The sequence below is a fragment of the Pocillopora damicornis genome, chromosome 2 (assembly GCF_964200805.1).
Source record: "Pocillopora damicornis chromosome 2, jaPocDami1.2, whole genome shotgun sequence".
Classification (NCBI taxonomy): domain Eukaryota; kingdom Metazoa; phylum Cnidaria; class Anthozoa; order Scleractinia; family Pocilloporidae; genus Pocillopora; species Pocillopora damicornis.
The window spans coordinates 12,247,483-12,273,607 of record NC_142671.1 but is presented as its reverse complement, the minus strand read 5'-3'; the positions used below and the strand labels follow the sequence as shown (position 1 = coordinate 12,273,607).

The following is a 26,125-nucleotide window of genomic DNA, read 5'->3' as shown; positions in this document are numbered from 1 at the left end:
GATGAAACTGCTGCACCCATCTTGTTCAAAGTCCATCTTTACGAACAAACTAGCTTGCAATCGATTCACCCCGCGCGGGAACCTGAAAACAGCGTAAAAGCTGCGTAAAAAGCCATCACATCCCTTTTTCTTTCACTTCCAAAGTTCTAGGAGCACCGGAAGGTGTACTGGAAAAAATCTCGGTATCATCTTCTGGTCTATAAATTGCCCTATCGATTAGTTACAAGGAGTGTTTATTAATTTCACGTACACAAAGACAATTTACGTTCTTCTCTTCTTCCGCTGGCGTAGCGGACCGTGTGCTCTACTTTGAGCACGCGCAGAAGTCAACCGGAATGAACCGAAAGTAATTTTGTAAAGAGACGCTTCAAACGGCTTAAAGAGTCGATTAACATTTCATTTAACTTTATTGAGATATTCAGACCGAGATAAAGTTTAGATGTGCAATTTTAAGTGGTTTACTCTTAACCCTCAAGGAGTTTGTTCGCCTCATCTAAACAACAACTAACCACGAACCCAATGTGTGATCCGTCTGTAGTGTGACGTCATCCGTGACCCATTACTAAACAGAGGTAAAGCAACACGGAATTTATTTGTTAAATACAAAATTTGAAAATGTTGGTAAAGTTTATGAATTAATGTGCTTTAGCTACATGCTATCTTCCTCCGACGCGACAATAGCTCTGTTATGAAACGTAAAGTTTGGTTCGAAAAGTGTGGTCTGCACGCGAGAATATTTGACGTCTGGGTTTTTAATTTGTGGCATATGTTATCAATGTCTTATTATTAATGCAAACAGTAAATGTACCTGGAGGTTTCCAACTCCGAATGCGGCAATATTTGCCATCAGGAGGTTCTTGATTCTGCAAAACACAGTCATGATGGTTCTTTAAATAAATAATTGGACAATTAATGTTGTAAGCGAGAGGCATTACGACATGCATAACAATAAAGCTGACAATAGTTGAGAGTGGGGGGGAGGAGCAGTTTGTAAGATGCCCAACAAAAGTTCTGAGACAGCACACAGCACCACATGGAAAAGAGGCCTTTGCCTTCACGCACAAACCCGTAGCTCCCCCCCCCCCCCCCCACACCCAATGATTTCCCACCCCTGAAATTCCAGCTTGGCATGCGCACTAATGTCCTCGGTTTCCTAGAATTCTAAAATAAAGAAATTTCAGGAAGTAGACACCCGTGTGACGTATTTGGATAAAGGAAAAATGGCTCCATCGCAAACTACTTTGCAATTACGATTGCGAGAGGAAAATCACGACAGTGTCTCTCAGTGCAAACTCTTGGCAGACAATGCTACGACACGAAACGTTGTCGATCTCTTGTTAGTAATCATAATTTTCGTGCTACTCGGCGTTGCCGCGCCTATCATTCGAGGAGATGTTTGCGGTAAGTTTTTGTTTATGAACAGTTGGTCACAAGTTAGGAAAAATCATTGCAGGTAAGCTACACTTAAAGCAGAAAATAAACGTGAAAAAGTCAAGTTTTTCCAGCACAGTCGAAGCCTGAATCGTTTCGGCTTCTTATCTACAATTGCTTTAATCCTAGCTTACTAGGGAAGATTGTTTCTATACTCAGTTATTAATCATCAGCGGGTCAAAGTACTATTTATTCCATGTAACAGAAGGGTACTCAAAAAGTTTAATTGTTAAGACAACTTTCCGTCATATGTGCAGATTCAGTTTTCGATTGCAGACATCATTTACCATATTAAGACTATGCTGATGGTAATAAATCATCTTTGTAAAAACCAGGTGCGTGGATCGGGTCTGAGTCAATTTTATAGAAGACAGATGATATCTTTATTTGTTTTTACCTTATTGTACTGTAACGAACGTCAAAATCACTTTTGTTTATCTGCTTTCGCTATATTTTATGTCGGTCGTCTTTTTTCGCTGGTGAATATACCTACCATTGCCCGTTGCTCGCCAGCTGTGTTTTCGCAACCAGCTCGTTCTTGTGACTGTATTTCTGTTATGAAGTATTTAGTTAGTTAAGTATAACCTATTCATTTGCTTACAGTAAGCATTTCGATACTTTTTTTAAATTGAAAGTCCAAAGTTTCTTTTAGATTTAAACTACGCGATGAGATTCCAAATTGTGGTTCTTGCTATGGTTTTAATTCAATTCAATTTATTGATACTAGTTAGTATATTTACTGCTCGCAGATAGCAACAGCAAGTCGAAGCGAGCAGTTGTTTCACGCAGATTACTCCAGTAACAAATTACAGAAAAGAAATAAATACACACTTGATCGTGACAATAACAAGAGTACTAAGATGAGAAATTACAATAATGAAATGGAAAGAATAGTTTCTACGAAAGAAAGCTACAACAAACAAATACGTTACGAAGTTAAATAGCTATAATAGTATAATAGATAAATAGAACGCCATATCTAGAAAAAGATTTATTTTTCGAGTTCAATCTTGAGTATTCAACAAAAAAGTACCTCTTGAGGACGATCGTGTTTTATAGAAATGGATATTGGCTTGATATAAGTAAATATGTTAGTTATGTGAGGTGGCGTTGGGTTATTGAATACATCATGCATTAACACAGCTGGTGATTTGAACTATATAAAGAAAATCCAAGGGGTAGATTAGAAGAAATAAAGAAAGGTATACCATGAGCATTAAATTCACCAAAGAACAAGTTGCAAGGTACATTTTTTTAAGAAGTAAAAGTCTATTTCTATATGGATCTTGTCAGCTTGACTCCACGCAACTAAACCGTACAACAGATACGGCTGGATGAGTGACATAAGGTATTCAAGAGAACAAAATGTCTTAATCTAGAAATAATATCGATTGAGATACTTATTTTGGAGGCTATATGAGGAATATGGTATTTCCAGGAGAGATTCTCGTCAATAAGCACGCCTAGATATTTGACATAGTTCTTACACTGTAGAAGAATAAAAGTACCGACATGATGGTTAAATACTCTAAAATTTACTTGATATTTTGTCTAGGTCGAAAAATAACATAGTGGCGGAGTTTCGTAATGTTAAAAAACAATTTGTTGGCTATCAGCCAGTTGTAAACATTTGAAAGCTCATCATTAACAATGGATTCAAGCGTCTTCACAATTTGATGTGCAAATAAAAGATTAGTGTCGTCAGAAAATAAATGAAATTGTAATCGGTCGCAGCTATTTGTGATATCATTTGTGTAAATGAGAAAGAGCAGGGGACCTAGAACCCAAGACAAGACTGTTTCTTTATTGGATAAATTTTGTAGATAAGTTTGAGTTATTTGTCTACGTCCCACTAGATATGTAGTGAACCAGTCGTTAACGATTCCGTGATTCCGTAGTGATTCAATTTCTTCAATAATATTAAATAATCTACCGATTCAAAAGCCTTTTGTGGGTCGAAAAATATACTACATGTGTATAACTTTCTGTCCGTGTTAGATTCTTTTTGATGAGCAGCTATATCCAAAATGGCAGGTTCAATCTTTTTTCACGAAAACCGTATAGTGAATCATGAAGGATACCATTTTTCTCAAGAAATGATTTTAGACGACGGTACATCGTTTTTTCGAAAATACGATTGAAAACCGATAAAAGCGATATGTGGATCAAATTCATCATAACTCTTATAGACTGGAATTATTTTAGCAAGTTTTAATTTAGAAGGGTATGTACCGTGCTCGATTGATTTATTTATAAGCCGAGACAGAGGACGGCTAAGTATATGTTTTGCTGATCTCAAAGCGGATGGGAAAGGAATTATAATCCATGTGCTTTACTTAGTTGAATATTCATGATGTCAGTTTCTATTTCAATATGAGGCACTGAATTAAAATTGAAGGAACCAGCCACATCTATCTTTGGTAGATATTCGTGAAATTTTTTAGGGGATTTGGCCTTTTGGATGCCAGATTGTGCCCAATTGAAGAGAAATATTTATTCACTATGTCTAGAAATTCAGAGGAGCTGGAAGAAACTTTGTTCCTTGTCGGACATTTGAGAGAGTTCATTTCCTTAAGGACCTTTCGTTTCCGGTCTGAGAGCCGTTCATGCCCTCCGTTGTTTTCTTTGTGTTAGAAATAATTCCCATTGGTGTTAATATTTTGTTTCGATAGAGTTTGTAGGCAGTGGTGTCCCCAGAGTAGAATAGAGCGTCTTTTATCTTGATCAATCTACTAATACCTTTTGTTATCCAGGGTTTTTGAGCTCCTCTTAGACTGCGCTTTGAAAGTAGTTTTAAAGGTGCGTGCCTATTGAGGAGTGTACTGATTTTATTATGGAATGCAGAAAATGATTTGCGAACATCCGTTTTATTGCCGACAGCACTGATCAAGTCAATTTATGACAGCTCGTTTGGAAAGGTGGGCTCTGAATAATTGGAGAAGTCACGAACTAATTGTTTAGGTCTCTACACATCAAAAAGCTTACAAGAAGAGCCAAGAACGCAAAATTGCGAAAAGTGATCGCTTAAATCCGAGATAATGTTGCCGCTTACTTGAACAATTCTTTCACGGTTGCTAATAAATATATTATCGATAGGTGAGTAGGAAATGTATGTTGTCTCTTGGGTTTGTCAATGGACGGGGTCATGTCAAAGCTTTGTGCTGAAATATCGTTCCACCAATCGGATAGTTTGTTTTGTCACGTCCTCCTTGCCGTCGCTGTCACGTTTAGTTAAGGTCTTTGTTGAACACACTTAGTGGATCCGGGAAACGACCCCATTACCTCTCGCATCATTTTTAAATTGTAACCTGTTTGCTGCTTTTAGATCAACAAAATAGCTAACTGGCGGAAAAATGTCATCGAAAGTCCCGATTGTAAACTAGAGCTAATATCTAATGTACATAATTGCCGCTAAAAGGTGAAAGAAGCTGGAACTGGAGCTAGTAACCAGCTTCACTCAGCTAGATTAATTTGTCGACCCTTAACTGAAGAGCATTGATGTGATGCATGGTACGTTCCTAACAGAAAATGAGTCGGCAAGAAGTATCAAAGATTATCGTTTCGTGTTCACTATTATGGAGAGACTTGTTGGGTTAAGCTTCATGCTGATTGTATGATGTGGTGTCCCTAATTATACTGAGTTTACGAGCATTTATCAGTGCAAATATTCTACCACCAGTCCAGGTTTTCACCACGCTAGGCACTTAAATCAACCAGTCACCTGGTTGAAGAAAAAACATAATGCATTGGAGTCAACTGTTGACTAGACAGTAAACTTTGAAACCGAGTAAGCGATCCGAGACGAACAGCTGGCTAGATTTGTAAGAAAGTGTTTTTCACCCCGCGTTTACGTTCTCTAATGTAAACTGAGACCTTTCCTCGGCAATCTTCGTTTGTATTCGGAAATAAAAGAAAACAAGACAAACATTTGAAATAAGATATGACACTGGGGGTCAGACTTAACCAAATATAGCAGCCAAACACTTTGTCTTGAAACAGACATCAGCCTTATTTAATTTTCCATTTTTTCCGGTAAACTCGGCATGAAAATTAACCATTTTTATTGCTCCTTACTATCAGCCAAACAGCAGAAATTCTTCGAGAAAGTTAGTAAAAAATAAAGAAAAAAAAATTTTTTCATTTAGCCACATATCACTTCTTTTAAAATTCGCTTACAGTTTCGAAAGTCTGGTCGTTTTCTAAAAAATATGACCAGACTTTCAAAACTGTAATAAGAGAATTAATAGGTGACATTCCTTTACTAATTTGTGGGTTTCGTTTCTTCGTATTGTTTTGTTTCGTATATTTCTGTTTTTGAGATTTCAAATTTACTCCGTATGAAAATGAAATTTTTACCGAGACTGTCTTTGAAAGGAGACACAAGGAAATAACCAACGTGGTCCATTTCATTGATTTCCGGCGTGTTTGTTAGTTTTTATTCCCATAATTATCAGCGTCACGACATTAACTGGACGATTTCCTCATTGTGGACTCAACAGAATAAAAAGGAAAAAATTTGCGATTCAGGATTACGTCAACTAAAAATGGCTCCTTCGAAAACGGCTTGCCATGTGTTTGATGAGAAAGATCGAAATGATATATTGGACCTCAAAAGTCTGGCAGGGAGTTCCACGACTAGAAATTTTGTAGATTCACTTCTAGTGGTCATAATTCTTGTGTTGCTTACTGTTGCTGCGCCGTGGAGATTATTGTAGTAAGTTTAACATTTGATATTGTTGCATGTGATGTTTTACCATCCTAAATTGGGAACCATACACTGACCAGGACAGCGACGGCATCGAAAAAGTAGTAAAATAGGAGTCTCAGTTAATCAGAAAAATAGCCCTGAACGAGTTCTTTAATATTTTGTACTTTTCTGGGTGTCCTATACTAAGGCGACGTCTGAGTAGAGGAACTTCAATAGCAAATTATTTCCGTTTTCACGTAGAACTCGACGACACCTTTACATGTTATGATGAAGAAGAGGTTTAACGCCATTTAGGAAGGGAAAAATATCGAACTTCTTGCCTGATTCTTGAAAAAAATGTATATTTATTTTATAATCAATGTTTTTCTCAGCGAAGTTGTCATACCTGCGAAAGGTCCCCCTCAAAAATTTGAGTCAGTATCATAAAATTAATCTCGCATTTACTTAGAAATAATATAGTCTTTCTTCGGCGGCAAGAGATTAAAAACCGAGCAGTTTACGGTCTCTTATATATCGGCTGTGTTTGCGTGAGTGAGTGTGTGTGTGCTTTTTTTCTTTTGGCTAAACGCCGAGGAAAAAATGATTGCAGAATTTCCGTTATGGAAATGTCTGATGATCGCCTGCAAGGACTTTTTTTTTTAAGGAATGCCTTCCTGTCATGATAGAAACCCAACAACGAGATCAAAATAGCAGCCAAGACTAATGCCGGCTACGGATGAAGAATTAAAAAAGATATCTTCGATTTTAGAGGTTTTAGAAAAACCTCACTTTTTCTTCATTACTCCTTAATCAGGCCCTAAATACTGGTTTTCGTCGAAATCATTTTTCAGTTTCCGCGCGCTCTCTCTCAGGTACAAGGCTAGCATCCTTCTAATTCGATATCAGCAATTAAGATCGAGACAAAGATATTGCCATCTATAATCTCAGGCATCTTTAAACGCGTGTTCAAAAGTCAAACTAGTGCATGTTACCAAATAGTGTTTCTTTGGCAAGTTACTCCTTAAAATTAAATTTAGCTGGTGTACTCAGCTGTTTATTTATCTTTCATTTGACTTTTCCATTTGCTAGCTCTTGAAATCTCGCGACGCTAAATTTCAACCACTTTTTGAAGGGTGAAATAAACAACCTATGTTTTATTTCCGGCAGCAGATATTCAATCGCTTAGTGTTAACAAAAGATTACGAAGGCCGATCAGAAGATAGTCAGGAAGCGGAGGTTATAAGTTTGTCCTCCAATACCTTTGTTGCTCTGCTTGTTATGCGCCGATCAATTCGAGGCTTCAACATCCTCTCGCGAAACTCACGAGCATTTGACTGTCGTTTATACCCAGAGGTGAGGAAATTGAGTCTTACCAGCGGAATAAACGTGTGTGCGTTGTAGCTCTGTAACTAGTTAACAGCGACCGCTATAGGAGTCCGACATTTGAGTTGTACCCGTCCACGGAGGAGAAGCCAGTCCCTCTCGTATTTCCTTTCATCTGTGTTTTGTTTGTTTGTTTTTATTTTCTCTTCACCACTTAAGGGACCGTCGTTGGGTTGGTACTGGACACGCCAGAGTGACGATATGATTTGATATTAAGCTTTTTAATCGTTCCTTTATTCTAATTAGCCAATAAGCTTAGTTTTCTTTTGGCTTACGACACTTGATCCAAAAACGAGTTCAGACACAGAAGCTGTCATGTTGCTTCGCCTCGCTATGGAATATTACTAACCGAATTATTCACTTTACTCAAAGAGAGAGGTGATGACATCAGGGTCACTAACGACGGAAATACTCTCAAGTGCTCCGTAAACTCATCTCGGCTGACGTTGACCGGAAATAATCACAGTGGCAACTGCCACTGTCATGTTGGTTTTAAGGAGGATGGTCATGTTTGTTCAGGTGAGAACGTTGTTTGCATGGGGAACTTTTGTTTGATAGTTGAAGGAATTGGGGATTCTCTTCGTGTATAAGTTTGCAGATCATGGAGTTAGTCTTTGTTATACCCTATTCACTCCAAAGCTTAAATATGTTTTAAAGCTGGTATAAACAAGATTAAAATTTGTTTTTTTATAGAAGCTGCTTAAAGTGATGTTTAGGTATCAAAATGTTAATTGGAAGCAACGTTCTATGCACTAGCGTTTACTACAAACCTACAGATTCACACAGTTACTTGTTGTATAGATCTTCGCATCCAACACACGTCAAGAATTCCATACGTTTTTCATAGCTTTTCACACTTCGTCGTTTATGTAGTGACGACTCTGACTTTTCCGAAAAATCAAAGGCAATGTGCCAGTTTTTCTATAAACGTGGTTAACCTGCTTCTGCCGTTTAAGCGGGCCACCACCGCGCCCAACAAATTAATCGACAGTCAGCACTACAAATGGCTGAGAAGGAAAATACTGATCGCATTATATTCCATTCACTCTCACATTTCAACCTCCCAACCACGCAGTTAAATCTATCATTTGGTCAGAAGTTCATTTCAAACCAATGATCAACTTGGAACTTTCAAATGCGCTCGCTCACGACGCAAAACTTATCCTTTCATTCATAACAAAGAGAAAATGTCGGGATCAAAGCGATTCATTAAGATGACTGATCACTTTACGTGCACCTCCGCCAATGTCATCTACAGCATAACTTGCACTCATTGCAAAAAGTTATACATTGGTGAAACAGGAAGACGACTAGATGACCGATTCCGATAACACCTTCGCGACGTAGAAAGAAATAACAAGGACGCATCCAAACCAAATACTTTAATCTTCCCAAACATTCCAAGCAGTATACGGCAGTTTGCAGCCTTTCCCTACATCTAGGTAGTTTGGAAGGCCGCAAAACTCTCGAACAAAAATCAATCTTTCAAATCGGCACTCTTAATCCCCACGGTATCAACGAACACTTTTCATTCAACTGTTCTATTCTTGTTTTCTCGTCACCAATAGCGTAGCTACATAATCTGCATATAAACCCACACACAACCCATAATTACTCTAATCTCTCCGTCGAAGGGCTAACGCTCGAAACGTCAGCTTTTAAAATCTTTACGGTGGCCAATTTGCGTTATCAACTCAGTTGATAATAGTAAATTACCCTGTTATACTCTCCCACGGACGCAGCAACACAGTTTCTTTAGAGACTTACCCCCTTTACTCATTAAACTAATGTTTGTCAATTTCGTATCTAGCGCATTGAAAATAAGAGGTAGTAACTACTTGAAACCTTTGGAAAAATTAGTTTTTCAGTTCTGTTTCTGATTTTCATTCAGTTAAACTGACAGTATCTTGAATCTGTTTGAAGCTAATGAAGAGATAATTTTTTTAAAATTTCATTTGACATTCTATAATGTGAAAAAGAGAAAACAGACAGAATGAATCCAAATGTCACGCTTAAAAACTATCACTATGTTTGTATAACATCATCAAACCTCTCTTTCCTGGGCAGATATCGATGAATGTGCATCTGGAAATCATTCATGCCCGCCGAATGCTCGCTGCAGAAACACCTTTGGATCATATAGTTGCGAATGTTCCTATGGTTACCGGGAAAACCGGTATTGCCTCGACATGGACGAGTGCAAACTCGGATTACACGGGTGTGATAAACATGCTCACTGCACCAACACCGCGGGCTCATATAACTGCACTTGTCGAGCTGGTTTTTATGGAGACGGACGATCTTGCAGAAATATATAAGTACAGCTGATGCTTACTCATCAGTGATAAATATCATTTCTTTTTATATTTTTTTTGTATTTAATCATAACATAAAAAGAGAAAATTGAAGTTTTACTTTTTTCGTTGCTCGCCAAATTGGAGTAAGTGAAGTGTTGAGTCTTTTAGTTTTATTTATTATTTATTACTTATCATTTCAAATTTCATTTCAAATATTTGTTAACCTTTTGAGTTAGCAAAATAAATTGATTTGAACTCGGATCGCTGGATTCAGAGTCCAGAGTGCTAACCGTTACACCATGGAACCACTAATACTATCCTACAAAATCTAGAAGAGCCATATTAAAATTCTCACTCGAGTTAAATTGATATTGGGACTGTATCAACTTCGTCCAACGTCGTGTATAGATGAAACTGCCAGGGCCGGCAAAAGTTTGGACTAACAATACAATGATTGGTCCAAAATTTTGCGTAAACGGTTACTTACCTGCAGAGTAAAAATTTCTATCATTTCCGGCTCTATTTCTCCGTTTTCTTCCCTATATTTTCCACTAAGAGAAAAACATGATTCCCTTTGAGCTAGGTCCCACTGAGATTTGAACTCGGATCGCTGGATTCAGATTCCAGAGTGCTAACCATTACGCCATTAGACCGTTACACGTTCATATTAGTTAGTGTTAAAATGGAGCTAAAAATATAACAGAATACCTGGAAAAACGCCCCCCAAAAAATTACCGATTAGTGACATGCGAGGGAATATCCTCCTGCGGTAAGTAATTACTGACCGGCATGGTCTAACATTATCGATATTCGTCTTCAGAAAGAAGAGCATTCTAGCTCAGGAGGTAGCCACTTTAAATTTAAGATTAAATTAATCAGAGAATTTCCTGTTCTGTGGATAAGAGCGCAGGCTCATTTCAAGGAAAGCGTCTAGTACCTGCAGTACCTTACAAATATGAATAATTAACTTGCATTTTTAATCAGTAACTGAGATTTACCGATGTCCGACAAAAGATCGAAAATCTAACAGACTACCGACAAAGTCATGAAATTCTAAAGGACAACCTAAGGACCCCCATTCAGACCCTCTGAAAACCCAAGCGGGATTCGGGAGATCACTCGAAAAGTACACCGATAAAAAGTGCAGTCCACTGCTTGTAGAACATAAACCAACACAGGAGCCCATCATGGGCTCATGACCAACACAATTCTTTACGGGGTTACCGGTGCAATAAACAGAACGTTGTTGACCAATCAGTGCGCTCGTAACGTTTCATAATACATATCTTCTGTACGGAATTAATTCTCTCTTATAGAAAGATCGAGTATTACAGATGTTTGAGAAAGGCCCCATGGTGTAATGGTTAGCACTCTGGACTTTGAATCCAGCTATCCGAGTTCAAATCTCGGTGGATTTTTATTGCATTTTTACTATCATTACCCGAAGGCGTACAGTGAAACAAAGTAACAATATTACTGTTCCCGCTTTTCCGTTTTGCACCTTTTTGCCGAACCTGTCGCATGATTCCCGCTTAACAATATGACATAGCATGTGAACAGTCAATATGCATAGCGTGTGAAGTTGACATGATACCCAATATGTGCAGCAGATGTTGGGTTATCATGATCATCTCGAGTTCAAAGTCTGCCTAGTTTCCAAGCCCCTCGTCCGTGTAGTGTTCTCAAACTTTTGCAGACGTAGAGAGGAGTGTTTTTTTTGGCAAGTTGTTTAAAAATTTTATTCAATAAGGACTTTATACAATCAGGACGGCAACGAGGAAGACGTCGCTTTAAAAATAAACTCATAATTTAGGAAGAATTTCGCAAAATTGCTGGCGCCACTCCTAAACCTCAGTATAACGTATGTCAGCAGCGTTGAGTTGCAAATGAAAACTAAATAATTATCTGCTGGGGTTCCCGTTCTCAGACCACGCAAATTTTGGTGCTTCCACGTTGTTGTTTAACGGTGGACACATGCTGAGGCAATGTTCTGCTCATAGATCTTATTTTTTGCCGCCGACTTCGTAATTGGAGATGGCGGCTTTTTAACGTGCGCCTCATAATTATTCAAAGACTCTCTCTAAGAATGGAGTATATTGATAAACTTTCTGTCTAGATAAAAAGAAATAGTAATGATAATAAAAAAATTCTAGGATCGGCTGCGTCAATTCTGAAATTGTTGTGAATCGCCGTGGGCGTAAAGGTGCTAACTCTTGGGCGACGATGATAGATAAAGATCCCTCCAAATGTCTTGGCTCTTTTTTAGAATCTGCAAAATTAAACGTTCCTTTTTAAAGGTTCTTTCAGACTGTTTTTGTTGTGGAGGTAAAAAATGTCTGAACTTATAGAAAAAAGTGTTTCCATTTTGTTCCTCATTAAATAACCGCTTTTGCCAGGGGAAAAAAAAAAGGAATAATTGATATGTCGAATTAGTGTAAACGCCTTATGAAGCACATTGAGATAAAAATAGCAATATTTGCATCACACAAAGTCAATTTCAAGCCTTCTTGTTAATATTTACCTCACGCATCTCAGTAGAAAGCCAGACTTAATGTAGGATAACTACACCAACTGATTTTTATCAATTGCTTTCCTTGACTTAGCAAATAAGTATTGTGATCCGATTCCTGCTAAAAATGTTGATTAAGAATATATAAAACTTTCAAATTGGTCTGATCTCGGCTTATTAGAATAATTACTGAATTCGTGTTTAGTGATCCCGAGAAAATTGACTTATTTAACTGCGACAGAGGTGAAGCCCTGAAATAATTATCATCTTTTTAATTACGCGTCTAACGAATTATATGCGGGATAGTAACTATACATAATTTTTCTCCCCGCTGCCCTCCCCACCCCCCCGAAAAAAAAGAAAAAGGACAGAAAGACAAGCAAAAAAAGAAATAAATAAGGACTGTAACCGTCTAATTCACAGAAAAATAAGAAACCTAAGCCAGCATCAGAATGGGTGATCCTTATTTTGTAATATTGCAACCTAATATTTAATGAGGTACATAGCTGTTGGAAGATATAGAAAATTGACATTTTTATTACAGAAGGAAACACGTTCCCACGGCCATAAAAGTGTTTACAGAGGGGTTTTGAGTAAATTCCTTTGCGTAAATTTATAGCGAAAAACCCAGCTTTTTGGTACCGTGGAGATCATAATTTTTTTCCATAATTTTTAAACTTTGGTAGCGAGTACGGAGAACCTTCTACAGTAGTTATAACTCACTAAAACTTCGGTACCACTGATCACACTCTTTTCTATGTCTAACAGTCAGCAATAGAGGCCTTACGGGTCTGTTAGCATAGCCTTACTCGTCCTTATTTAGGATTAAATATAATGATCTGGAATGTTATTTGATCGAAAAACACTCAAATTATGACATCTGTAGTCAAAAACATCTGTTTCCTTCACATTTAGCCTTAATTCAGAAAGCTGCCTATTATCATATTTCGTTTTTTCCTGTCTGCTATCACAAGAGGATGATTGGAGGTGGGTTGAATATTCGTTTCCCTTATCATCTCCTTTACCATTTTATTTTTGTTATTATGTTATCAGTCGTCAAATACTCCTTTACTCTTGAGAGAATCGCCAGAGCTGTCTTCTTGTGCAACAATGTCTTGGACATCCATAAAATAGAGTAGTTAGTGAAAAACATAACACTTTTTTCAAATGAACAACATGTGAGCTTTTTCAGGAACCACGTAAGTTTTCCCGGAGGGAAATCACGTTGCTAGCACTTATCAAAAATAAAAACAACGAAAACACTCCAGTACATACAAGTACGAAGGGTAAGTGACTGAATTTTACTTCTTCTTTTAATTTTTTTTTAACTTCGATCTTCTTTTATGACAAACTCTCACCTGTTGTTTTCATGAGGATTCATTTACACCTTCAATTTACATTTTGATAAAGTTTTGTGAGGACTGGTTTCCAAGGTAATAAGATATGAAGTTTTGCACGAGACTGCTAATGTGCCATCGAGCTGTCATTTACGTTCAGTGTATTCGCTTGGTCACGAACATCGAGTTTCTGCAATAACACCTTTTACCTGTATAATTTTTGGCTTTGCACTTGTAAGTACAATGCAGTAGAAAAAGAGGAGATTGTTTTCTCATGGAAAGTGGAATTGGCAGCCACCATCCTCGTATCTCGGGCCGCATTTAAATGACCTCATAACCCATTAATTCGAGCTTCAAAAAGACCAGATGATGATAAATAATTATGAAAGGACTGAAAAGAGTCCAATTCGGTTTGTAATCATGCGAGTGATTAGCAAAATCGATTTGTTGATCACAAGTTGCATCACGAGTTGTACTAAAGTTGTACAGATATATCATATCTTTCCCGAAGATTTCATGTGTTCGTAGTTTTTATCCTTCGTAATTTCAGTTCCTTAGATTGGCGTCATTTCTTGCCCCATCTCATCCCATCTTTCCCGGTCTCCCATCACTTCGATTCGTCCCTTATGTAGTCGATTTTACGTTTAGGCACCTGTTGTGTGAAGAACTGAACGCTCGTCCAACGAACAGAATGATAAACACATATTGGCTTAGAGACGCTAGAAACTGTCTCTTGCTATTGCTTGTTACCAGTGCTCTGAGCAACCTTCCATACGCAGAAACGACAAAGAAATGTAACACCAAGTCTGGTTAGTGGTAACCATGTGTATTTCTTTTTGCGTGTGTTTGCTCAACTTAATTAAGGTTACATCCTCACTGATCAAACCAAAATTTTTCTGATAAACTTATTGATGGAATTTTCTCTTTGTCGTCCAGTGATACCTGAGATAAAGATCCCCTCGAGTCCACCAGATCGCACACTAATGGTAGGAGAAGCTCTTAATTTGACTTGTATAGCGTGGCCAAGGTCTGAGGACGAGCTATTTCCTAGGAGAAGGATCAAGTATATTCAGTGGTATGATCCTAAGAATAGATCAGTTGGAGTCAGATGCATAAATCCTCAACTACGAAAAGAACTTCGTTGTACATTAATGCTCAAGGGGTTGACTTTAGCACAGTTTGGAAATTACACTTGTGAGGCAGAAAATGATTACGTTGGATATTGCCGGCGAAAAACTGTGGAAATTGGACAAGGTAAGCAACAAAACTAACGTTATATCCTCCAGAAACAAAATAAAGCGGTTACCAGACGTTTCGTAACTCCAAAGTCGATTCGTACCAAGTCAGTTGAGTCGTTTCGCACCCGTACCAAACGCGATTTTCGAAACAAAAGGAGCCTGAAGAGCAACGCAGGATGACCCATTCCTTCTGGAACCCACGCGTTTTCTCATCAGCTGTTCTAAAACGTTTTGTTACTTTGATTTGCTTCTCGTCACAAGGAACTATTTGCATAAATTAATGACAAAAATTGGAGTGAAATTTAACAAGAGTCGGGGAGTGATCTTTTTCTTATTTGCTTACTTCTATAAGCCTTTTCCGGGTAGTTTCTAATTTCACGCGCCTTGCCATTCAAATCAGCTGTCATGATACTTCAACTTGAAAGGAACTTCTAAATGTTGGTAAGTAGAGAAAGGAATGTGGCCAAGAGTTAGGGTGCATTAAACTGCGCGTTGGTTTATCTTCTATGTACAAACTTCCTCTCCATTTAAAGAAGACATGCTCCTTGTCGTTTAGTCCTGATAAACCTAACAGCTGATCTCACTTGCGACGGAGACGGAGTTGGATTTGTAATCATGAGCAAAGAGCGATACGATCAAGTGAAAATCAAACCGACAGAATCAGAAAAAAAATACCGTTACCACTTACGACTCCGTCGCTTACGATCCTTTGAAGAATAGTCAAATATGTAGGCGGAAGACTGTGCTGGAAGGGCCTGGGAACTGGCATGTGATTGGTTGTTTTTTTTCGATTCTGCTCGCGACTGCAAAAATCTAGTTTTCACCACGGAAAAAATGAAACCGTTCTGATTCTTCTGAGTCCCATTCTGTCGAGCTTATGACTCCGCTTAGATTCTGCTTTTCAGTTTTCACTCGCTCCAACTCTGATTACGACTCCGGCTCTAACTCCGTCGCCAGTGAAAACCAGCCTTTAGTAGGAGCACTCTTAAGTAGCGACCAAGTAACATGGACAACAAGAAATGAAGAAGCATGTGTAAAATGGATTGCAAATGGAGAAAACTTAAGGCTATTCCAAGAATGCGGGAGAAAAAGCATCCGACCCGGCTTTCTTGTCCATAGAGGATTTAGGTGAGACGTATGCTGTATAGTACTTCTTAACTTGGCATCAGGTTTTATCATGGAACGACCATTTTTTTGTTTGTAAAGGGATAAAAGAAACTTTAAAGAAATTTTGATCAAAGGGAAAGTGTTTTAGAATTCAAAAAAATTTAAGTTCTCTTTTTAAATTTGAAAATCCTTATATAATGCGCGGTATTTCTCTTTCATTTCTCTTACTCCTTTCTTTTATGTTCTCCCAACACATTTTTTACTGTCATCTGGGATTGTCGGTGTCAGCTTTCCTGGCACCAGAGACTGTCGAGGATCCAAAGAACCAAACCGTCGTTCTTGGTTTCAACGTAACTTTAAACTGCACCGCCAAAGGTTCTCCCATGCCATCCATTACATGGATAAAGGACAACGATCCACTTGCTATACAGTCCAACCCAAGAATAAAATACGTTAAGACTGCCCTGGACGACAAAAAAATTCATAGCCAACTAGTAATAAAAGATGCAAAGAAGGAAGATAAAGGAAAATATCACTGTGTTGCAAATAATACTGTGGGAGAAAAAACATCCAACCCGGCTTTCTTGTTCATAAAGGATTTAGGTGAGACTTGTGCTGTATATTGCTTCTTAATTTGGCACCAGGTTGTATTATGGAACGACCATTTTTTCTTTGGAAAGGGATGAAAGAAACTTTAAAGAAATTTTGGCAAAAGGGAAAGTGCTTTAGAATTCTCAAAATTTAAGCATTCATTGAATATCCACAAATACTGCAGAGTATTTCCCTTTCATTCCTCTCTCCGGGTATCAACATTTTTTATTTGTTTCCCGTACTTCTTTCACATCTTTGCTTTCAGACAACTGGGCGAGGATTGTTGAGTATCCGGTGAACCAAACTTGTATGATTCGTCGAATTTACTCACAGTCTATCGTGCTGCTGACAATATACCTGGGGCACAGTTTTCCACGCCGTGTGCGTTGCTTAGGCGTCGTTTGTAGTTTTTTTGCCGTTTTTTGTCAAGGTTAGTTTTAAGCTAAGGATTTTAAGGATCTTGTAGAGGAGAAAACTTCGAATCGTCGCCGGATAGATCCTCGTATTGTAAATCGTTGTTTACAAGAGTATATGGATTCTGGACGCATACAGGTTGTTGTGTCGTATTTATTTAGAGAGGAATTGTACGTATAGAGGCGCCGAATAAATTGTCAGAAGTCAACGCGTTCAAGAGTGACGAGAGAGGTGGGAATTTGGATGTAAAGCCATCGGTAGGCGTAGCAAACCTGGATTTAATTTCTGTTAGCGAAATACTCCAGGTTCAAGTATCAGTAAGGCACCGCTATGCTTACTGGAGTTCCACTGAAGTGTCCCCCATGGAGTCTAGATCTGGAGATATCGGATATTTAGAACTTCCTCTATAAGAGACTGTTTAAAGACTGTGAAACAACACCAACTTTGCAGAGCGTGTCTCCCACAGGGACATAATGCGAAACAATGTCTCAGAGGATTCTTCCTTTTGCGCCATGACATTTGGCTACCAACGAAGAAATGAGGAAGTGGCCTCCCTTTGATGACGTCAGTGTACCCGAGACAGGAGATAAAAGAGTAGCTGACGGGCAGTGATCATCCAGAAATTATCGACTTGCAGTTAGACAAGTAGGATCTCCTCTGGGTGGACCGTCTTTTGGCCTATTGGAGAAATTGCAGATGAGCAAGTACACGTAAACATAATACACAATGAGCGTGAAGTTCTCAATGCACAACTGGAACGTATGTACAATGAAGAATTTGGAGACACGAACGGAACTGTAGAAGAAGGCATGTCGGTTGAAGACCATAAAGCCAATGTAATTATGGATCAGTCAAAAACCCTAGTAAATGGGCATTATCAAATTCAACTTCCATCTCGAGAGGTAATAGAGGTGGCTTCCAACTCAAAAATGGATTTCAAACCGTCGCGATGTTTTGTTAGCATTTCCAGTGGAAGAAAGAGCTCCGCACATTAAGGATCTAGACTTAAAATCCGATAACTTACCTCTGGATAGGGCCCTATGGATCCATTGGGACGTGGAACATGATACGATCAAAGAATCGTAAGGGAGTGCTGTCCTTGGTTGCGACTGCATACGATCCACTTGGATTTGCCAGTCCGTTACTACTACTCGGAAAAGAAATCAGTCAAGAACTGTGTAGATTAGAGCTAAGTTGGGACAGCAATATCTCAGAAGAATTCGTTGGAGAAAGTGGAGAGAAGGCCTTATGAATTTCCAGGGATTCAGGATCCCGAGGTGCTTTAAGCCAGAAGGCTATGTAGAGTTGCACGAGCAGAGCTAAGTCATTTTGCTGATGCGTCGAAAGAGAAAGGCTATGGAACAGATACATTGCAGTTCCACTGTAGAACGCAGTCACCGAGTCGAAATTAGAATTAAACGCTGCTACCTGGATCAAGAAGATCGTAACTGAGTAACTTGAAGGGAGATTGAGGATTGACAGTGTTACTTAGTAGGGTCATTCGATGATAGCCCTGAAGTATATTGCTGACGAAACGCGAAGATTTGTTACCTTTGTTCCCAACCGAGTGGCCATTATACAGAAAGAGTCACAACCAAGGCAGTGGCCCCATGTGAGATCAGAACACAACCCTGCAGACTATGCTTCTCGAGGAATCAAAGCCTCAGCGAAAGAAACTAGAAATGTGGAGAAATGGAGCAGAATTCTTATGGAAGAACGAGGACGAATTTCCCCCGCAGCCTACAGAGGCTTCCGAAGCACTCCTAGACAGCGACGAAGGAGTTAAAAGAGCGAAGATTACTGTTGGAGCAGCTGTCGTACAGAAAGATCTCAGGATCTCCCTGTTTCAACGCTGTTCTAAATGGGGTCGACTGCGAAGATTAGTCGCGTGTCTCATTCGTGTTTTCCACAGACTTCACATCCAAAGTTACGTTTGTAGTTTTTTTGCGTTTTTTATCAAGTTTAGTTTTTAGCTAAGGATTTTGAGACAAACCTGTATGAAGCAGTAACTTCGAATCGTCGCTGGATAGATCCTCGTATGTAAATCATTGTTTACAAGAATACAAGGAATCTGAACGCATACAAGTTGTTGTGACGTATTTATTTTCGCCAAGCGTGGCTGGCCCCTACAAAGCTACTTTTTTCGGTTCCAATGTAACTTTTTACTGTTCTGCAGCTGGTCTTCCGAAGCCAAATATCACATGGGTCAAGAACAATAATTCGAATGCTGCAAACTCAAACCCAAGGGCAAGAGTCATTCCAATTCTACTAGATAACAAAAACATCATGCAAAGCCAGCTGTCAATAAGAGTGGTAAAAGAAGAAGACGACGGCAAATATTATTGTTACAAAGAGCAGCGCTGGAGAAATAGCACCAAAATTTGCGTTCTTGTTCATTAAGCAGCTAGGTGAGGTCGCAGATTGATACTGTTTGTAACTCTGCGTTCAATTTCTGTGAGGGTAATTATGTAGCATAGCTCAGTATAAAATTTCACCCGATAATAATTGAAGGAATTTCTCAAGTTTTCCGACTCTCACCGTATTCAATTTTTCCTCTTTCCTTTCAACTGCCGTATCCAGCAACAGCGTCACCGAGAAAAGATCGGCATCGTTCAGTCTCCTTGATTACTGTGCTTAGTGTGTTTGGTGGCACCATAATGACATTCATGTGCGGGTGCACCATGGCGTTTTTCTATCGACGTGCAAGACGAAATAAACAGGTATTTTTCATAGATTGTTTAACCCCTAAGAGTGATTAGCATCTAATTTCTCCTTATAATATCACCCTCAAATTGCACATTAAGGTGATGAGAATAAAGGAAATGGTCACCAACAAGTAAAGTTCTGGATTATGAAACAAATTCTCCTCATCAGCACCTAAGAGAATGTATGGGAAACAGTAAGGGGAATACGCATACTGATGCTAAGGTGGAAAGGGTTAAAAATTAACTTTGTCCAACTCTCAAAACGATATTTTTTCTGCAACTAAATTTCTGCTGAATTAAATCGGAAAGAATACTCAAGGAGGAGAACAAACTATTTGAACGACTATTGAACGACTGGACATTTCGATTACCAAATCATTAGTGACCATGAACTGTTATCTGTTGAAGATATTGACATTCTATCCATTTCAATAACAGGGTAACAGGGATGAGGGAGAAATGTATGTGGTCTGCATGGCCAACAACGATTTGGCTGAGGGGATAGCGGAAGATGAGAATCATAATGAGAACGGTTCAGCGCCTTCAGTGATAAATGTTGTCGCTCCGCTGGTAGATGATGAAAAGCTAAATACTAATATGCGAACAGAAAGAAAAGACCCCAAACAAGACGATGGGAGTGTCGACTCGATGCTCCTAGAGGGACGCAAGATTCCTACTCCACCAGATGTTGAAGAAAAAAATTTCAGAAATCTCATCTTTGTTCAAAAAGACCATGCAGAAAAGTTGTTAAACTCACCGAGTGGTCATTTAAGTGCTCAAGATGGTTGTGATGATGCCAACGTGATTCCACATCAAGGAAGTGGCATGGATACCTACAAACATGGCGATCAAATGCTAACATCTCTTAACATAGCGCTTGAAGAAGAATGCGAAAAAGACTTGGATGATCTCGAAGTGCTTGAAGAAGTGCTCGGCGAAGGGGAATATGGAATCGTTTACAAGGGTCGTTGTGGTAGAAAGAACGGAAACGTTATTGATGTTGCAATAAAAAAGTTGAAAGGTATGCATAGGAGTCTTATTCTATTCGCACTGATCTTTTCTAAGTTTTAAATTTTCCTACAGTCAGGAGGGATCAGTAAGTAAATACGATCACGTAGGTGCTTTTGAGACTATTGAATGTCATTATAAGCTTCTGAAGTCATTTAATTGCACTCGGCATTCTCTGAGGAAAATGAAGGAGTGTAACGTAACATCATTTCACATTTTTATTTAGATGATGCAAGCAAACTTGAGAAAGCCGCGCTGTTAAACGAGATAAGGACTCTGAAACAAGCTGGCCGACATCCGAACATTGTCAATTTAATTGGAGCATGGGTACACGGAGGTAAGGTTTCGTTCGACCATACAAATGGCATAGAATGGGCATCTATCCCCGGTCTCACTGGCCTGCACAAAAAAGCCATCAATAATTACTTTTTACTGAAGTTTACAGAGTAACTGTGGTGTTAGGGTTAATTCCGGTCGCGTGAAATTTTTTTTGAGTTATGTCTTTCTCTTTGATCTCCTCTAATTTTTCTGTCCCAGTTAATGACAAGATAACTTTGCGATTTCGTAAACTACCTATCATGCAGCCTGTAAGCCGTCGTCGAGTTCCTGATAGCCAACTTTTCTCTACTCAGAAACAGTTTTTGTTGTTACTGAATTGGTCCGAGGTGGTAGCCTTGAAAGCCTTTTGAAGAGCAAGGATGACGGAAGTAACGAATATGCAAATGTCTGCTGTAAACTGAGCGACCGACAGCTGTTGAACATTGCGCTGCAGGTGGCCTTGGGAATGCAGCATTTAGAAGAGCGGAAGGTTGGCAAATCACAGAAAATTTATCTCAACGATAACTCTTGGTGAAAATTTCACTCATTCTTAAAATGCTTTGGTATAATATTTGTGTAATAAAAAACCGAAATGGCAACTTTCTTTTCAGTGCATTCACCGCGACCTTGCAGCGAGAAATGTCTTTATTGATTCAAGCAAGGTGGCAAAAGTTGGAGACTTTGGATTAGCAAGGAACATCTCAGACGATGGATTATACATCAAAACTTCATGTGTAAGTGCTGGATCACCCATTATTAGTCTTCATTCTTATGTTGAAAGCCGCAGGAAATTTAAATTTCTGTTTAAATACAACCACTCATTTTTCTCTGGGGCCGCATAAGCTCAACTCATAGAAACCCTGAATTAAATCTATTTATTTATCGTAAACCACTTTTTTTCTGTCTGCACTCTTTCAATATAAAAAACAGTACATGTAAGTATTACTTTAGAGGGTCAGAACCTTGTCGTGGGCTAAATTTCATTGTTTCCTTCTAAATTAGGCGAGCAAACGCTTTGGTTGGCATGATATCTTGTATGCTTGTATTACGTGATGATACAGAATAGCTTTTTTTAAGCTACCTTTATCAACAGGTTAAAATTCCATGGAGATGGTCGTCTTTGGAATCTCTTCGAGATCGAGTTTATACATCCAAGAGCGATGTGTAAGTAAACAAAAAGAAACATACGATGTCTGACGTGGAAGGGGTAGCCTTGTCCACCACCAATATGTTTGGTCAAGATCGAGGCGCTTAAGGCCGCTGAGATTTTTACGTACCGAGAACAATGTTGGAGAGGAGTTCCTCTTCTCCTTTTTTCCTTCCCTTGTATTCCACTCGATGTCCCTGGGAATCATGTGTGTTTCATTTTAGTCATTTTGAACTGTATTTCGCTCTACACTCATGTGTATCGAGCACTTTCCAACAGCATTTGCTTACATTTCCCACAATCATATATATATATATATATATGCAATTTTTATGATGAACTTTCACTTGCTAAATTCTAACACTTATTTCAAAAAATTCCACTATTTCATTTTCCGAAAACAATAGATACCTTTAAATGAAAGCGTCCTTTTTCTTAATCATTTTCAGTTGGTCGTTCGGCATACTACTTTGGGAAATAGCAACATATGGTAGGTCTAAAAACATTTCTATAAACATTCGATGATTTCTATGTCAAGGAAGAGCTATATTAAAACGCTTTATCATCTGGCGAAGTGGTCCTGAGGTAAATTCTAGCGTTCAGTGAATTCAGTAGATTTTGCGAGCGTTCTTAGTTCGGGTCGGGATTTATCCATACGGACCGTTCCAAGGAAACGATCATACACTGCGTATTTTTGTTCGCGAAAGTCGGCGAATACAAAATTAAAAAGTTTGGTCCGAGCATCACACAATAAACTACTTACTAACCTCGCTTGCTCGAGTCTTATTGTGGAATATTGGACCTCAGTTGTTTTAGTGTGCAGCTGGCTGCGCTCAGTCCGTACTGTCACACCCTCGGCCCTCATGCTCAGTTAGTAAGACGTTAAAAATCCATTAAGTTTTTAAACTTAAAAGCTATTACCATCGAGCAAACTCCGTTATTTTGCTTTATAGGTGAGTTGCCATACCCTGACATCAAATCACCACTTTCCCTGGTAAGTCAGCTCTCTACGGGTTATCGGATGCCTCGTCCTCATCGATGTTCGGAAGAACTGTAAGTGTTTCGATCATTTGTAAGACCGTCTATTTCTTACATATATTTGCTTACATGTTAACAGTCGACACTTTTATCATTATTTAAGTAACTTGAGGCATTTGTCACGCGACTGGGTCAACGAAATATTCTGCCTCCCGTAAGATACGGGAACTCTACCTATTTGGGATGTCGCTGTCATAAGAGCTCCGAAGTTTGGTTGGGTAAAGAATGAGTGAGCTAGGTGACTAAAGAGGTCTTCAAAATTAAAGAATGATGCAATGCATTTGTAGGTATACGTTAATGAGTTCTTGTTGGAACGAGAATCCTTTGTTGAGACCTTCGTTTACTGACATCGTGAATCAGCTGGAATACTTCTTAAGAGAAGTAAAGGTGAGTGAAATTGGATTTAAGCCATTCCTTACTGCTTCCTTCCTCTTCCACTTTTTCTCTTTTCAATTAATTACACTTGAGTAGATTACGCGGAAACATTTACAACCCCTTCAGTTTTCAAATGCTAGAGAGACTTGCATCTAACGAGGAGTGATATAAGTCCAGGGAAATGGCAGCAAAAATCGAAACTCTCTTCGTAGTAAATGGCTTATTAAAATTAAAATTATATCTAAAGGAAAAATGAGACAAATAAAATTGTTACCAGAACGATAAAATATAAGTTGAAAAAATGGGGGAATAAAGGTTTGAAAGTGTGTATTAGGTATAATTGGTCTTTCTTAAGTTCTGTTTTTCATCTTTTCTCATCCGCTCGCTTGTTCCTTTTGTCATTATTATCCATTATCACTATTACCATTACTGAGCTTTCTCCGTGTATCCAACCTGTCATTTTTTCATCGCTTTGATTCTTCTGTTCCAGAGGACATATATCAACATCATGGAGGATGAAATCACTAGCAGAGTTGATTTGAAGTAGAAGTAAAATGAGTGGGGTGAAAATCCAGCACCTAGCGCCATGTTGTGCTGTATTTCAAAATTGAGTAGTCTTGAATTGAACGACCTGTTCATCTTGTTACCAATAAGCTAGGTGAAAAAGAAAGTTATTGAAATCTTAGTTGTTATTATGCTGGTGGGCTTAAGAAACTCAGTCCTTTTTTTTTTCCTTGGTAATTTTCATGAAAGCAGCTCCTGTGTTGGTAAATTAGTCAACTCCGCTTAATTGATGAGAGAATGTGAATACGACATGCTTTCATTCATTAGCCGGAAATGGGTACAATTGTCTGCATTTAAAAGTTCGTTGTGAATTGCACCATGTTTATTTGAAGAGGATCAAGAAGACCGGAAAACGGACCTGCTGTCCCTGGATCCTTCCTGGCTAAAACGACCAGCCAAGCAATCGTCGTCACAAAATTGGAAGACGACGAGATCATTCGTTTGAAGGAACTGTGCACTCACATGGACGTAATAGTTGAGAAACTGAGACGAAGACCAGTGTTTTTGTATAATTAGGCTTTGAGTAAGAAATTAAAGGAAGATGAACCACGGTTTATCTCAATGTAATGTTACTCTTACAGAGATATCGCTGAAACAGAATAGGGGCGCTTATTTGAATGAGGGTTTCAATCTATCCCTTGATTATGTGAGTACCCAGATGACAGAGGGCTCGGCTGACAGATCTTGATACTCTGACGTGAGGAAGACATTTTTGTTTTTACGACTAACAGCTCTGCTACGTTCCAGAGTCCGTGTCCATGTGTTTCACAAATGTTTAGAAATTCTAAAAACAAAGAAACAGACGTTGATACGGTAGTCGAAGCAGAAAGTAAATATAGCTTGTTTAACTTATCAACCTTTGCCGAAAAAGCAACTACAAGGCAAAATTATCGATCGAATACACTTTATGCAAATGCCTTGCGAAATTTTAACCAGTCAGCAAAACTGTTCACTGTACTTTCCCTAAGGTGCTGACTAAGAGAAATTCGTTTAATGGTCAAGAGCTCGTCGAGTTGTTGATCATTTATTTTATTCTCCTGACCTTAATGTTTAATCCAGGGGTGGTGCTGTGAAGAGAAATTAGATGCTAGTAACTCATAGGGTTTAAAGGGTTAAATCATACGAGCCTTTAACTCCTAAGATCTCATTAGTAATTCTCCTTACTGTCTGCTATACAAATCGTCTAATGTTACTTCTGAGAATTTGGTATTGGATCAAACCTCCTAATTGATACCTTTCTTGGTTCTCATTTCTTGTCTTCTTGAATTTGTAATGATATTGTAAGGAGAAATTCTGTCTTGGTCACTCACGGAAGTTAAAGGGTTAGACCAGAGAATTTCAAAGGTTACTTCCCTCTTATCTCTTACCTAAATTTTTCCTGAAAACTACAGTTAAAATAATAAAAAGCCAACTGCTTTCGAACGTTTACATAAAATGGTTTCTGAATCTTTAGCATTGCCAAATAGAGCTGACTGTGAATTGCTTCAAGCATGCAGCTACATAAAGGCTCAGAGACAAAGACCGACGCACTCTTATAAATAGTATGTGAATAGTTGTGATTTTAGCTTTACTCAAATTTATTTGTCATTTACTCTTCTCTCTTTGAAGCAAATTAATTAGGATAGTGGAAGTTGTAAACGAAAAGAATATGGGTCTGAAGCTAGTCTCGCAAATTAGCGATGTAGCTATGATATTCACTTAGCGTGGCATACAGGTGATTTGTCTATCCCGTTGGCTTCTGTGAAATACTTTTTGTCTGAATCCGGCTCAACTTTTTCTTCAAAAGACTAAATGTCTCACCGGATATCGCGTTAAGCAGAATGAAGGACGAAGAGAGTCTATGGCCTTCAGTTACTCACGATATAAGTAGTTTTAAAAAATTTGTTTTTTTGCCGCCAACAAAACTAAAATTCCTATCTGTTTATGTACTAATTGCTTGGAATCACCGAGATGTTTCTAATTTTATCTTTTATAGG

At 38.6% G+C, this 26,125-nt stretch overlaps 3 protein-coding genes across 3 annotated transcripts in view; all 3 read left to right on the top strand.

The window, feature by feature from the left end:
* The first annotated feature begins 1,152 nt into the window (after window positions 1–1,152).
* Window positions 1,153–11,955, top strand: LOC113668833 (uncharacterized). Its single transcript, XM_027184791.2, has 3 exons — window positions 1,153–1,401; window positions 7,874–8,020; window positions 9,569–11,955. The coding sequence occupies exons 1-3, from the start codon at window positions 1,221–1,223 to the stop codon at window positions 9,817–9,819; spliced, it is 579 nt and encodes a 192-aa protein (XP_027040592.2). The 5' UTR covers window positions 1,153–1,220; the 3' UTR covers window positions 9,820–11,955.
* A 2,183-nt stretch (window positions 11,956–14,138) lies between these two features.
* The window catches only part of LOC113668328 (fibroblast growth factor receptor 4-like), a 151,756-nt gene continuing 139,769 nt past the window's right edge, over window positions 14,139–26,125 (top strand). Inside the window, exons 1-2 of the mRNA XM_089195541.1 lie at window positions 14,139–14,453; window positions 14,581–14,898. Of these exons, the coding sequence (XP_089051667.1) occupies window positions 14,336–14,453; window positions 14,581–14,898 (436 nt within the window). The 5' untranslated portion in view covers window positions 14,139–14,335. The remainder of the gene's footprint in view (window positions 14,454–14,580; window positions 14,899–26,125) is intronic.
* Window positions 16,074–24,716, top strand: LOC113668844 (uncharacterized). The gene is made up of 12 exons (XM_089195550.1): window positions 16,074–16,592; window positions 16,846–17,010; window positions 19,575–19,714; window positions 20,138–20,720; window positions 20,934–21,044; window positions 21,340–21,515; window positions 21,637–21,759; window positions 22,119–22,189; window positions 22,622–22,662; window positions 23,126–23,225; window positions 23,498–23,597; window positions 24,076–24,716. The coding sequence occupies exons 1-12, from the start codon at window positions 16,187–16,189 to the stop codon at window positions 24,130–24,132; spliced, it is 2,073 nt and encodes a 690-aa protein (XP_089051676.1). The 5' UTR covers window positions 16,074–16,186; the 3' UTR covers window positions 24,133–24,716.